This window comes from Paramormyrops kingsleyae, chromosome 21 (assembly GCF_048594095.1).
Source record: "Paramormyrops kingsleyae isolate MSU_618 chromosome 21, PKINGS_0.4, whole genome shotgun sequence".
In the NCBI taxonomy this organism is placed as follows: Eukaryota; Metazoa; Chordata; class Actinopteri; order Osteoglossiformes; family Mormyridae; genus Paramormyrops; species Paramormyrops kingsleyae.
In genome coordinates, this window is record NC_132817.1 from 7,691,126 (window position 1) to 7,705,736 (window position 14,611).

The following is a 14,611-nucleotide window of genomic DNA, read 5'->3' on the forward strand; positions in this document are numbered from 1 at the left end:
GTCTTATACGTCTGGTGCCCAGGCTATGCCGTTTTGTGATCGCCAAACACAGAGCAATTGTTTGTTTATTGCTAGTTATTGACTGAAATACATAGTTATACATCTGACTGAAGTTTTGCCGAACAAAAATAATATTTTACTAAAAACCAGTTATTATAAGCATTATTGACCCGAGATATTTCCACACAGATCCATACCGCTTACCAACTGATTTAGCTAAAATAAAAATATTTAAGTAAATTTATATACATGATTTACATACTTGTTAAAAGGTACATTTGTTTTAATATATTGCAAAAGAAATTGGACTAAGTCTTTAAGTTGATATTTGTTTTGCGCATTTTCCTGATTAATTTACATGGGAATATATAATATTTATTTAATTGTTATCAATAGTCTTTACAAACCATTAAACATTCTTACGTCAAGCCAGTTACATCTAGCAACCATCGAGTCGGTGAAGCCGGACTCCAGTCGCCACGCCCCCTGGCGCTTGGAGAGCTTTATAGTTTTTCCTCTGGTCGCCGCTGGCAGACCTTTATCTGCCGGCCGGCCAGACGTTGCCGAACAGGTTTCTGACCGTTTTCCAGTGTTAAAACGCCATGTAACACAGGTGTAGCCCTGTAGACCTGCGCTAGTCATCGCCTTTTCCCTGCGTTTTGGTTTCCCTCTCATTTTTAGCCCTTGTTTCAACTCGTAAGTATTCCAAAATCTGAACCTTATTTAACTGCATGTTTGAGGAAAAAAAGGTATCAGTTCTTTAGTTATAACGATGCGCCCTCAGCGCTCCATCTGAGTAATGCAACTTCTTACAATGCGCTGTACTGTTTCCAATGTAATCCGGGAATCCATTGTTGTTTTTCGTATTGCTTGTAATTCATTTTAGGGAATATTGTTATTGGTAAATTTTGATTACATTTTTATATTTTTGTATTATTTAATGGAGTTTGGGGGTTAACCGGCTGGGGAAGCATCGCTTTTCATTTGCCAAATGAAAAACCAATAAGATGCAGGTAATGCAATTGTAAACTTGTTAATCTGGTTTTGCAACCTTTATAAAAGGATAAAATGTCTTTATTTATGTTTTCAGAGGACGTGTCAGGACATTCCCATGGACGCACAGAGTAAGAGGAGTGATTCGGGGGACCTGGTCTGTTTTTCTGTCCGTTTTGCGTCTCAAGTACAGTGTGAAAAACATAGTTATAGCCAAAGTTAACGTTTCAACCCAACACTGAAATTTTAAAGTTAGCTGCAGCCTAAGTACAGCGCACGTGTATTCCGCTTAATACGACGGGGCTGCTTTGTTGTAATGGTGGGCTCCCAACCTTGTGCTACTAACCATAAAACACAGCGACTGCTGCTTTGCCCGTTGCAGTTGCACGTTAGACGCCTTGCAGTTATTTTAGGCAATACGAGAAAGACTTCTATTATACAACCCTGTTTCCAAAAACGTCGGGAGGCTGTGTAAAATGTAAACAACGGAATGCAATGATTTGCAAATCATATAAACCCATATTTAATTGAAAACAACAAAGACAACATATCAAATGTTGAAACTGAGTTGTATCGTTTTATGACGATGTGTTATGCTCAATTTGAGTTTGTTGCCAGCAACATGTTTAAAAAAAATTGGGACGTGGGATTCAATAGAATTATAAAGAACATACAATGAATAGAGGAAAAGGAGAATATAGTTTAAAGCAGGGCATGGTGAAAGGGGGGGGGGGTTCATTCTAAAAAATGCAGTTAACTGAAACGAGAACTGACTGGTGCCAGCAGGGCAAGGTTACCTAATCGGGACCGATAGAGGGAGCGACAGAAAAACGTCAGCGGCCCTTACGTATCTGTAGCCTTCCACAAGGACAAGTACTAACCGACTAACTAGAGCAAGTGTCAAAAATGTGGTTGTCAAGTAGACGGAAGGTACCGAGAGAGGGGGGGAGATGCCCAAAGGGCTTTAAAAGGGATACAGCTGATACATATGGCAGAGCCCCCTCCTGTACATGCTGAATGTATGTCAGACGGCCGCTCCCGGATTGCAATCTGTCAGGGAATAAACCGGTGACCTGCAACTTCTCCACGTGTCAGCTGTGAATCTCTTGACCCGGTGGAGACGGCGTTCTCCAACAGACAGTAAGATAATTGAGTATAAAAATAGCCTCCGTGCAGTGAAGATGGGGAGAGGTTCACTGCTCTGTGCAGTGAAGATGGGGAGAGGTTCACTGCTCTGTGCAGTGAAGATGGGCAGAGGTTCACTGCTCTGTGCAGTGAAGATGGGCAGAGGTTCACAGCTCTGTGCAGTGAAGATGGGCAGAGGTTCACTGCTCTGTGCAGTGAAGATGGGGAGAGGTTCACTGCTCTGTGCAGTGAAGATGGGCAGAGGTTCACTGCTCTGTGCAGTGAAGATGGGCAGAGGTTCACTGCTCTGTGCAGTGAAGATGGGCAGAGGTTCACTGCTCTGTGCAGTGAAGATGGGCAGAGGTTCACTGCTCTGTGCAGTGAAGATGGGCAGAGGTTCACAGCTAGGCATTGTCACATAGTGTAGCAATTTAAGAATAATACTCCTCAACGTAATATTGCAAAGTATTTGAGAATTCCATCATCTATGGTACAATATCATTAAGAGATTGAGAATCTGGAGAAATCTGTACGCAAGGGACAAGGCCGAAAACCAGTATAGGATTGCCATGATCTTCAGGCTCTCAAGAGGCACTGCATTACAAGCAGACACGCTTCTATAGTGGAAATCACTGCGTGGGCTCAGAAACACTTCCAATAACTAGTGTCTATGAACACAATTCATCACTGCATCCACAATTGCAGGATGAAGCTCTGCCTTGCAGAGAAGAAACCAGATCTAAACATGATCCAGAAACGCGGCTGACTTCTCTGGGCCTGAGCTCATTTAAGATGGACTGGGGCAAAATGGAAAACCGTCCTTTGATCTGATAAATCAAAATTTCAGATTCTTTTTGGAAATCATGGACGCCACGTCCTCTGGGATAAAGAGCAGAGGAACCATCCAGCTTGTCATCAGCGGACAGTTCCAAAGCCAGCATCCGTCATGGTGTGGGGCTGCGTTAGTGCCCAGGGCTTGGATAGCCTGCACTTCTGAGAAGGCACCATTATTGCTGAATGGAGCAACATATGTTGCCAGGAGCAACGTCTTTTTCAGAGAAGGCCTTGTATATTTCAGCAAGACAATGTCAAGCCACATTCTGCGCATGACAACAGCATGGCTCTGCAGTGGAAGAGTCCGGCTGCTCGACCGGCCTGCCTGCAGTCCAGACCTGTCACCCATCATGAAATGAAAGATACGACAAAGGAGCAGTTGAACTCCTATATCAGGCCTGAATGGGACAATGTTTCACTTTCAAAACTCCAGCTCTGCTCTCCTCAGTCCCCAAACATTTACAGCGTGTTGTTAAAAGCTGAGGTGATGCAGCACCATGGCAAACATGCCCCTGTCCCAACGTTTTTGAAAGGTGCTGTTGGTATCAAATTCAGATAAAGAGTATATTTCATATATTTGTCATAAAACTAACATTCCTGTTTCAAGATTTGATGTGTCGTCTTTGTTCCATTTTCAATCGATTGTTGGTTTATAAGATTAGCAAATCATTGCATTCTGATTTTGGAAACAGAGTTGTATGTAACAGCTGGATGTTATTTATCGGATTTCTCGGTTTTTCATTATTGCCTGACTTAAAAGCGTTACCTGGGCAACTAAACAATCTGGGAGCCAACAAGCTAAGAGCTGCTGGATTTTGAATCGTCCTTCATTTGGATGAAGGGGGTTTACGACTCCAGGTGCATGAATACGCTCGTGCTGCTGTGTTTCGACATAAACCGGCCTGACACTGTCTGCTAGACGAGGAGCTGCCGTCCAGATCCCCTGCTGAGTATAACGCCAATACGTCTTGACTGCTTGAGGATCATCTTACATCTGTTGCCTTCCCGCAGTGTAGATAATGTTTCAGATAGTGTAATATGAGTTGACACCTGTGCCCCAGCAGAAAGGTGCTGTGAAGGTTGTTTTTTTTTTGCTCGTCTTTCATTCTACAAGTACATTTTTCTTTACTCCATGTAATGGTCTTAATTTTAAACTCTTGTTGGCAGTTAACACTGTCGACAGGCACCCCAAGAGAAATGCTGTGCGTCCGAATTCTGTTGCCTCCAAGGTTCCTGGGCCACCAGGTAAATTTCAGATCTCCTGGGGTTGACCTTGAACACCCATTCCATTCCTATATCCTTAACTCTCTTCCCCCCCCTCCCCCCACAAATTTTTCCAAGGCTATGTGGCCCCATCTGCACCAGTGCCAATGCCTATTCCCCAGCGCCCCCCCGGCTGCCCCCCAGGACTGGAGTACCTGACCCAGGTGTGACTTGTACTGCTTGTTGCTATAGCAGAAGCTGTCGTTGCTATGGTGATGTTTCATCCAATGAAAATGCAGTGGGTGGAGTCTTCATCATTAATAGTAATAAGCAAAAATACAATTTTTAAAAGTATTCAGTGTTGTAATGGTCAGCATTGTTTGTTTAACATTCAGATTTATGGCTGTTTCTGTCAAGCTTTAGTCATTCTGTAGGGCTAGATGAAGCACTTGATGATGCTACGTTGGTAGAAGCTCGGCAATATGGCCACGCCCACATTCCAGACCCCGCCCTCGGCCAGCCGCTGCCATGTCTAACCACGTCACACCTGTATCCTTACAGATTGACCAGCTGCTCATTCATCAGAAAGTTGACCTCACTGAAGGTACCGGCTGGCTGTGGAACGAAAACCCGTGACCCTCAATGAACAATTACAAAGAAATCCTAGCTGTGCCACGACTCGGGTTCACTGGCAGGTTTAGTGTGTCTCACGCTAAAGATTAAAGTGTGTCTCACACTAAAGACTAACGTGTGCCTCTACTTAGACACACCTAGGGCATACCACCCCACCCTCCCCCTCACTCTGCCTGCTTGGGGACCTCACTAACATTAATAGACATGAATAAATCTTGCATGCTTCTCACAGTACTAACCGTTGCCAAGAAAACAATCCTTCTGAACTGGAAGTCAAAAGAAAGTTTAAACATAAAACTCAGTTCAAAAATCTACTCTTAGACTGTTTCCATGGAGAGGATGCCTGCCTGTAAGAACAATCAATTGACATAATTTGAACATAGTTGGACTCCAATTATTAATTGGGGTGGCCGGGGGGGGCCGGGGGGTGGGGTCACCCCGCCTGGCCGGACCGGCTCTCCATTTGCCGGTGGGTCTGGGGTTGTCCCGTCCTTGTCTGCTAGCTGGGGCCCCATCGTGCGTGGTGGGGTGGGACTCTTCCGGTCTGTGCCTGGGGGGGGTCCTCTGCTGCCGGGCTGCCTGTGGCGCCCCCAAGCACCCCGGTTGGCTGCCCCTGCCGGCTGTGTGGGGACTAATCCCTGCGCGGGGAGGGGGGGCACTCCTGGCACGCCCTTATTGCTCCCCTGGGCCCGACACCACATTTCACACGACACCAGGGCTTCGAGGGCCAGTGGGGAGGGGCCCGGCACGGTCACGCCCCCCGACGGCATCATCTACCAGCACATCCAATGACAAATCAGTGCAGCTTGAGCGATCATTATCATTATTATTACTTTAAAGTAACTTATAGATATAGGAATTGAAATATATGTGTATATGTGTATGATCACATGTGTGTATGATACATATATAAGAACATAAGAACATAAGAACTATACAAACGAGAGGAGGCCATTCGGCCCATCGAGCTCGCTTGGGGAGAACTTAACTAATAGCTCAGAGTTGTTAAAATCTTATCTAGCTCTGATTTAAAGGAACCCAAGGATTCAGCTTGCACTACGTTATCAGGAAGACTATTCCATACTCTGACTACACGCTGTGTAAAGAAGTGCTTCCTTAAATCCAGTTTGAAATGTTCTCCCGCTAATTTCCACCTATGGCCACGAGTTCTTGTATTTGAACTAATGCTGAAGTAACTATTCGGTTGAACAGCATCCAAACCTGTTAGAATCTTATAGACCTGGATCATGTCCCCCCTCAGTCTCCTTTGCTTGAGGCTGAACAGATTTAGCTCAAATAACCTTTCCTCGTATGACATTCCTCTAAGACCAGGAATCATTCTTGTGGCCCTACGCTGCACCTTTTCTAAGGCCGCTATGTCCTTTTTAAGATATGGTGACCAAACCTGTACACAATATTCTAGGTGAGGTCTCACCAAGGAATTGTATAATCTTAGCATTACCTCCCTTGACTTAAACTCCACACACCTGGAGATGTACCCCAACATCCTATTGGCCTTTTTTATTGCTTCCCCACACTGGCGAGAATGAGACATGGAAGCATCAACATACACACCAAGGTCTTTCTCATAATCAGCTACCTTTATTTCAGTAGGTCCCATAAAATACCTGTACTTTATATTTCTGCTCCCTACATGGAGTACCTTACATTTGTCTATGTTAAATTTCATCTGCCAGGTGTCAGCCCAGTCACTAATTAAATTAAGATCCCGCTGTAGCTGCTGAGCCGCTAGTTCAGTATCTGCTACACCACCCACCTTGGTGTCATCTGCAAATTTCACCAGTTTACTGTATATATTGGTGTCTATATCATTTATGTAAATTAGGAACAAAAGTGGTCCTAAAATTGAACCCTGCGGTACCCCACTATGAACGCAGGCCCACTGTGACATCGAGCCTCTTATAACTACTCGCTGCTTCCTATCCGTTAACCAGTTATCAATCCAAGTCGCTACAGTTCCTAAAATACCTGTCGCTTTGAGTTTAAGTGAGAGCCTCTTGTGGGGAACAACATCAAAAGCCTTTTGGAAATCTAAATAGATGACATCATAGGCCTTCTTATCATCAACTTCCTGAGTAGCTTCCTCAAAAAACTCCAACAGATTTGTTAAACAGGATCTACCTCTCCTAAATCCATGCTGGCTATCCCTCAAAATGTTATTTGAGTCCAGGTAATCTACCATTTTCTCTTTGATTATAGCCTCCATAACTTTACCAGTTATACAAGTTAGACTGATTGGCCTATAGTTTGACAAATTACTTCTATCCCCTTTTTTGAAAATGGGCGTTATGTTGGCATGCTTCCAATCAGAAGGTACCACACCTTCAGATAAGGATTTTTGAAACAGTAATGTTAAGGGTCGGCAAATAATATCCCTCATCTCTTTTAACACTATAGGTAAGATGCCATCAGGGCCCTGTGATTTATTTATTTTGAGCTTAGCTAGGCTTTGCAAAACATCAGCTTCAGTTATATATATATTAGTTATAGACGATGTTGAATTAGTAATAAGAACTGGTAAGTTACTAGTGTCCTCGACAGTGAATACCCGTGCAAAACTATCATTGAACTCATTTACTATGTCAATGTCGTTTTCAATTATAAGACCCTTACTATCCTGCAGATTAGTAATTTCAGCTTTTAGAGCTCTTTTAGAGTTAAAATACTGGAAGAAACTTTTAACGTCATCCTTAGCCTCCAATGCGATCTTCCTTTCGACATTCCTTTTAGCTCGTCTAATGTCATTTTTTAATTCAGCCTGTAGATTTAGATACTCTTGCTTTATTATGTCATCATCAGTTATTTTCCATCTCTGGAACAAAGCCCTTTTCCTCCTTACTTTATACTTTATGTCCCTATTAAACCACCTAGGTTGCAATTTCCTAGATTTATTCTTGCTAGAAACAGGTATGAAGTCCTCTTGTACTTGCAATAATGTGCTTTTAAAAAATTCCCATGCCTCTTCAACAGTTTTGTTATTTAACTCCATCCAGTTCACGGTTTCTAGTTTTAATCTCATACAATTGAAGTTAGCCTTCCTAACATTATATATTTTTGATTTGGACTTTGCTCTTCGGGCACTAAACTTAACCTCAAATTTAACCATGTTATGATCGCTACTGTCAAGTGGTTCTAAAACATCTAATTTACCAATCCTGTCCTGGTTATTAGACAAAACAAGATCAAGAATGGCATCTCCCCTGGTAGGGGTGTTAACAAACTGAGTAAAAAAACAATCCTGTACTAATTCCACCATCTCAAGTTCATTTTCAGAAGAGCCAGCAACAATGTCCCACTGTATCCCCGGTAGATTAAAATCACCCATAACTACCACATCATTTTTATTGCTCATAATCCTAATATCACTGTATAACAATCTGCTTTCCTCAGCAGCTACATTGGGTGCTCTGTAACAAACACCGACAATTAGGCTATTTGAGTTTGTAGCATCTAATTTTACCCATATAGCTTCCGTACTTTTACTTATATCAGTAAGCTCCCTTGCCTGCAAGATTTCCTTTACATATACTGCAACACCACCTCCCTTCTTACCTATACGGTCTTTACGGAACAATGTGTAACCATCCATATTATATTCTTGTCCATCCTTATCACTCAACCACGTTTCAGTTATTGCTATAATATCATAAGAGTCCAATGAGATAAGAGCCTCTAAATCATGAATTTTATTCCTAATACTCCTGGCGTTTAAATACAGACAACAAAGGGTAGGCTTATTACAGTGCCTACTTATAATATGATTTTTTTGGGCTTTCCGTTTCCCCCCAGTTACATACTTAACTAACCTCCCTGCCCCCCCAGTCCCTAGTTTAAACATTCCTCAACTACTCTACAAATACGCCTTCCCAGTACACTGGTTCCCCTCCGGTTCAGATGCAACCCATCCGGCTTGAACAGGTCCCACCTGTTCCAGAAGGTCCTCCAGTGCCCCATAAACCTAAACCCCTCTTTCCTACACCATCCTTTTAGCCACGCATTTAATCTCCTTATCTCAGCTAACTTAGCCTCACTTGCGCGTGGCACGGGGAGTATTTCGGAAAATACCACCATGGACGTTCTGCTTCTAAGCTTATTGGCGACTTCTATAAATTTATCCTGCAGAACAGCCCTTCTACCCTTGCCTATGTCGTTGGTGCCAACATGCACCACGACAACTGGATCCACCCCAGCTGGGGCCAAAAGCTTGTCCACACGATCTGGAAGGTCTCCTACCTGGGCACCAGGCAGGCAAGACACCGTACGGGACCCTCTATCACGCGTGCACACATAACTGTCTACTCCCCTAATAATTGAATCCCCCACTACCACAACCTCCCTCTTTCTGGGGGGAGGGGGCTCCTCAGTGCCCAAGGGCCCACCTGCTTCCCCAGTCCCTTCCGGCTCTAAAGCTGGAAGCACCTGAAACCTGTTAGACACAGACACCTCAGGTGATGCCGCCTCTGTAACGTGTGTACGCCTTTTCCTGCGTCTACGACCTACGGTCACCCAGCTCTCTCGACCTCTCTGCTCTTCATTCTCCCTCCCCCCCGTTAGTGGCGTACACACCGTCTCCCTAAACGGCGTATCAACTAGCTCATCTAACTCACTGTTGCATTGGATGCGAGCCAGTTGCTCCTCAAGGTCGCGAACCTTGACCATGAGTGAGTCCACTAGCTTACATCGCTCGCAGATGAAGTCCGACTGGACACTAACGTCCAGAAGGGCAAACATCTTGCAAACGCAACACTGAGCTGGCCCCATAATTAACTAACTCACTATGACCCCGTACTCCCAGCCCAGTAAATTTATATAGTGTATTTAACTATAAAGATTAATTTGCGTAACAATAAATGCAGTAACGTGCGGAGTACACTAAAATAAGTTATTACTTGTGTTAAAACGGAACTTAATTATTATTTTATTAAAAATTTTAAACCTGATAAACTTACTACTACTTACCAGAAGAACTTCTGCCTGAACCAAGTATGAACTAAAAACAAGGCGAAATCGAAGTTGCTCTTGGGAGGTCGAAAAACCACAAAAACCCCCTCACAGCAGGCTACTGCCGGAGCGGGAAAAAAGTGGAAAATGTCCTCCCGGCCCCGACTGGCGACCGAGCAAAGCTCAGGAGCAACTGTCCTTTTCCGACGCTTGGTAGCGATACCGACGTTAGATGTTGTTAGTTATAATCGCCCCGCGGGTGTTCGTTACGGAGTTTAAACGCGGACAGAAAAACGCCGCGCACGCGACACCCGCAGCTCTCCGTCGGTAATAATCGCGCTGTTGATTAACAGACAGGACAGACAAGCACTCACGCTGACCGAAATAAGAACAATAAATAGAAATAAACAGCCACCCACGTAAACAGGTAAAGCACACAAACACTCAAAACACTCCAAAAAAACAATCCCAAACAATCGCTGCAGCTCAACACCACTCTCTCGCAGCAATCCCAGCAATCCACAAATAGGTATTATATATATATAATACCTATTTGTAACATTATTATTATTATTATGGTTGTTGATATTATTGTTATTGTAATTTTCTATTGTCATCATTAGCCGGCCATTACTGTGTTTTAGTTTGACGTCCTTTTAATAAGTGTTATGTGTGTTATGCTTGTTTGTTCTCTACATTCCCCTACACTTTGCTTTCTCCATCCCACCTTTATTATTATTCTTATTATTTCTATTTCTTCTTCTTTCCTTCTCCATGGTGATTAATGTCTGTTATTGCTTTGATTGTCGTTTCTGTGTCCTCCTGTGTATAATCACGGTACTGGGCGGGTGAGTTCGGAATGGCCACACTGGAATTATATATCTTTACATTGTAACCTTTATAAAGTTGTCCTCCGAAGAGGGGTGGTAGTGGTGGGCAGAAAATTAAGAAAAAAAATGAACATGACCAACTTAGTAGCGGGCAATCATGAGTGTGTTCAGTGAGATAGTCTGGATTGCCAGCTACTGAAGTCAATATTAGCATTAGTTAGAAGTTATAGCTTCTCAAGCAGGTTCCTCCAAAGTTCTTTGATCACTTTTTCAGTTATACTTGGCTGGGAGACCAACAACAAGTATCAGATCAAGAATAGCCTGGGACAGCACGTGTTCTACGCAGCAGAGGAGAACAGCTGCTGTAACCGGTCCTGCTGTGGATCCATGAGATCCTTCGTGCTGCACGTCCAGGACAACTTTGGCCAGCAGATCCTCACCATCACCCGGCCTCTCATGTGCAGCAGTTGCTGCTGCCCCTGTTGTCTGCAGAAGGTAAAATCGGATGGGCAGCGATGTTCTGGGAGACACCCACATGTTCAGATGTGTGATACGTCCGGCTCGTCCCCAGCTGGAGGTTCAGGCGCCACCCGGGGTCCCCATCGGCTACGTCGTCCAGAACTGGCACCCGTACCTCCCCAAATTCACCATCCTGAACCAAGAGAAGGACCCTGTGCTGAAAATCGTCGGTCCGTGCTGGAGTTGCAAGTGCTGCGTCGACGTGAATTTTGAGGTTAACTATTTATTCGTGAACAAAGTGTTTTCCCCCATATATATCTCCCTGAGATATAGAGGGAAGAAAAAGTTTACTATTAAAGACTTGACAGGAAGAGGAAGTTGGCCAGGCCACACCCCTACATGTATGATGTCATCTTAATATCCCAACTGTCTTAATTAACAAAACAGACATAATTGAGTATATGAAAGAAAAGAACAGAAACATAATTTACTCTACAGAAGACAAAATTGACTTCTTGGATCTCAGGAGGATATATTGGCTTGCTTGTGTATTTATTTTGCAATAAAAGTTATTGTGGATGAAAGAAGTTATTAGATGAGATTAGCCTGACAGTCCAAATTTCTTTGAATGAAACAAAGTACTGTTTTGACTTCTAGGTATCAGCTGTGCTCACGCTGGTATTTGACATGGCCTTGTGTAACAGATGGGACAAAGGGCCCTCTTTATTATGCCTGTGATTCTTTGACATCTGCAGGTCATGTCCTTGGACGAGACAGAGATGGTGGGCAGGATCTCGAAGCAGTGGACGGGAGCCCTGCGTGAAATTTACACAGATGCGAATAGTTTCGGCATCAGCTTCCCCTTAGATCTGGACGTCAAAATGAAGGCTGTCCTGTTGGGGGCCTGTTTCCTCATAGTAAGTAGCAGCTGATTGCCTTCGTTGTGCTCCCTCACGTGACGGAAAACACCGTTTCTCGTACCGGCTCGAGATGTGCTGCCTTGCAACCAGTGAATTAGGAGTTCTGATCCCGAAGACAGAAACGTACGGCAGATCATCAAAAAGTAGCTTTAGGCTTGCGTGTCTTCTCAGTAGGGTTGCAAAATTCTTGAAATTTTCCCGTTAATTCCCATACACTCCAGTTCATTCCCATGGAAAGTTTCCAACCTGGAATATTTCCAAAACTTCCCCAGCTTAACTCCCCATGAAATGGAAAGTTTCTGGAAGTTTTCCACCCCTTTGCAACCCTACTTGTGATTAAATAAGTTCTAGGAAGGATGACATAAGTAGTATCTTAAATTTATGTTAATTTTGTTCCTGAATGCATTAACCTTTTATTCATGTTTCAGGATTTTATGTTTTTTGAACATAACTGACGGGATAACTCCGTAAAGTGTAAGTTGATCTTCATACAGCACTGATGTAAAATCCACTTTTTATTCCATCATAGTGCGTGTGATGTTCCCTTTAGCTTCATTACATTTTTCCTTTCGTTCTAGGTTTTTATTTTGATCTGTGAGCAGCCACAAACTTACCAAAAATATACCTGGAAGCAAGCTAATTCTACACCAAAATGTTATTACTTACATTCTCTAAGATCATTATTTTAATGCTGTTAAGGAATGAGCAAGTGCAGAATACCAGGGATTACTGTGGGAGTCGAACGATTAGCAAAATAGGAAATCGCCTATTTTGCCTTTGTACTGAAGCGATGCAGACATTTGCTGTGGAATATGATGGTTAGACACAAGAGGGCGCAAGATACCCTCTTCAGAGCTAAAAAAAAACATTAATACGGTATATGGAAAATTCTGGTTACTGCCGCAGTATTCGGACTTGAGCACTTGCACTAAAGCAGAGATGAATGATATTATATAAACATTCTAATTTGTAAAATATTTACATAAATATTTCTATAATGTATTTAACATATTTCTTCTGTTCAAACACTGTCAGATATATTAAGCAGAAATATTTTTTCCTTGGTATTTTCTATTTTAAATTAATCAAAGTAAGTTTATTATAAGCTGAAACACTACAGTCACAGCACTATAATAAATATACTGTTGTGTCCCAGTTCATGTCCTGTTACAGAGCAAACCCAGCCCGTTGTATGGTCATGCATTAATATTAAACTTTAATCTCTACTGATTCCAGGCCAGCTTTCTAGCTCTGGGAATGTGTGTGTGCTGTCTAGGTTGCATGTGTGTGCTGTCTAGGTTGCGTTCAGGTTTAGCATCATGATGTGAATACCGGAACGTAACCTCGATTCATCCAAATAGCTCATAAGAGTACAAGCTGAACTCAGCTACCAAATATCCCAAGAGCCATCTATTTCCGATAGTGGACTTATCCTGACGTGGTCATGGCGAACGGGAGCCTACGAGTACCAAGGTGGGTGCGGGAAGTGGGGGAGACACACGGTGACAAGTTTAGTGGCTCCTCAGAACCACTGAGGAGCCATACATCTTACAAAGGGAGCTTCCCTTATGCTAACATTGGGGAGAACATGCAAACTCCTTCATTACACATCCAGGGTCAGGTCATAGCACATTATAGCCATGTTTATTATGCATTATGAAGGCCTTCTGAAGCTCTCATCTATAATGCACTATAGATACTTTCATAATGCAGTACAAAGCATCCTTAATGCTTATACGGACCATTATAATGCATTATGAAGGTATGAAGGAGTGTTGCAAAAAACATTCATAATGCAAAATACACATGGCTGTAATGCGTTATGCCTTTTGATTAATATTTATAGCCAGATTTCTAATGCAAAGTTACTAAAAACATGGCCTTACGCAAACTGTTACCGGCGTTTGTGTTAATAAGTTGTTTGGTATAATAGTAGTAATAATAGGCTATACAAAGCAGAATGGCTTAATTATGATCTTAGCCATACCCAATTTAGCTTTCATAGTTCCATGTCTCTCAGTCTGACGTATATCCCTTCAGTTCTTTACACAAATGGAAATTTGGAAGTTTGGACAGACCTGTTCTTTCTCTGTCCATTTCTGCATTGTCAAGTATGTCAGCTGATCTACTGAGGGAAAGATGGTGTTTTGCTGACAAGAAAATGTGACATTCAGCACTATGCAAATTATGCAGCAAAAGGCCCACTGAATAGTGATGTTCTTGCATGTCCTGGTGTTCCTTCATGAAGCAGGTTCTCCGCTTCTGCATTTTGTGACTGTGTTCCCATCTCATCATAAACAGCTGCGTAATCGATGAATCGGTTTTGAACATGTATGTGAATTAAAATGGGAAAATGTGTGATGCAGCATGAGTCTGCTTTATCTGATCAGTGCATGACTGATCCCGTTCATATCAACATAGAATGTGTCATATATCTTTGAAGTTCCTCTGAGCAATTGTCTTGTAAAATTACGGAGTGACTTCAGCTTCTGTTCTACGCTGACCAACAACACTCATGATGAAGTGAAGATCAGCTGCAGAATTATGTTTTTCCACTTCGTTTACCCTGATTGGTCCGTTGATAAGGTCATAAAATACAAATAAATAATTCCAGCTTTGATTTTGCCTTGTTCATGCACCACAAATGCCACC

At 42.9% G+C, this 14,611-nt stretch overlaps 1 protein-coding gene across 1 annotated transcript; it reads left to right on the forward strand.

Moving 5' to 3' along the window:
- The first annotated feature begins 530 nt into the window (after positions 1-530).
- LOC111850502 (phospholipid scramblase 1-like) lies at positions 531-14,579 on the forward strand. Its single transcript, XM_023824451.2, has 10 exons — positions 531-696; positions 1,091-1,124; positions 4,120-4,197; positions 4,294-4,379; positions 4,717-4,759; positions 10,855-11,075; positions 11,152-11,313; positions 11,795-11,956; positions 12,388-12,433; positions 12,538-14,579. The coding sequence occupies exons 2-9, from the start codon at positions 1,112-1,114 to the stop codon at positions 12,412-12,414; spliced, it is 792 nt and encodes a 263-aa protein (XP_023680219.1). The 5' UTR covers positions 531-696; positions 1,091-1,111; the 3' UTR covers positions 12,415-12,433; positions 12,538-14,579.
- Positions 14,580-14,611: the final 32 nt, after the last annotated feature.

Excerpts from the sequence above, each read along its gene's own strand:
- LOC111850502 (XM_023824451.2), top strand. Across the intron at positions 4,380-4,716 it reads GACTGGAGTACCTGACCCAG|ATTGACCAGCTGCTCATTCA; the intron begins GTGTGACTTGTA and ends GTATCCTTACAG. Across the intron at positions 11,957-12,387 it reads TGGGGGCCTGTTTCCTCATA|GATTTTATGTTTTTTGAACA; the intron begins GTAAGTAGCAGC and ends TTCATGTTTCAG.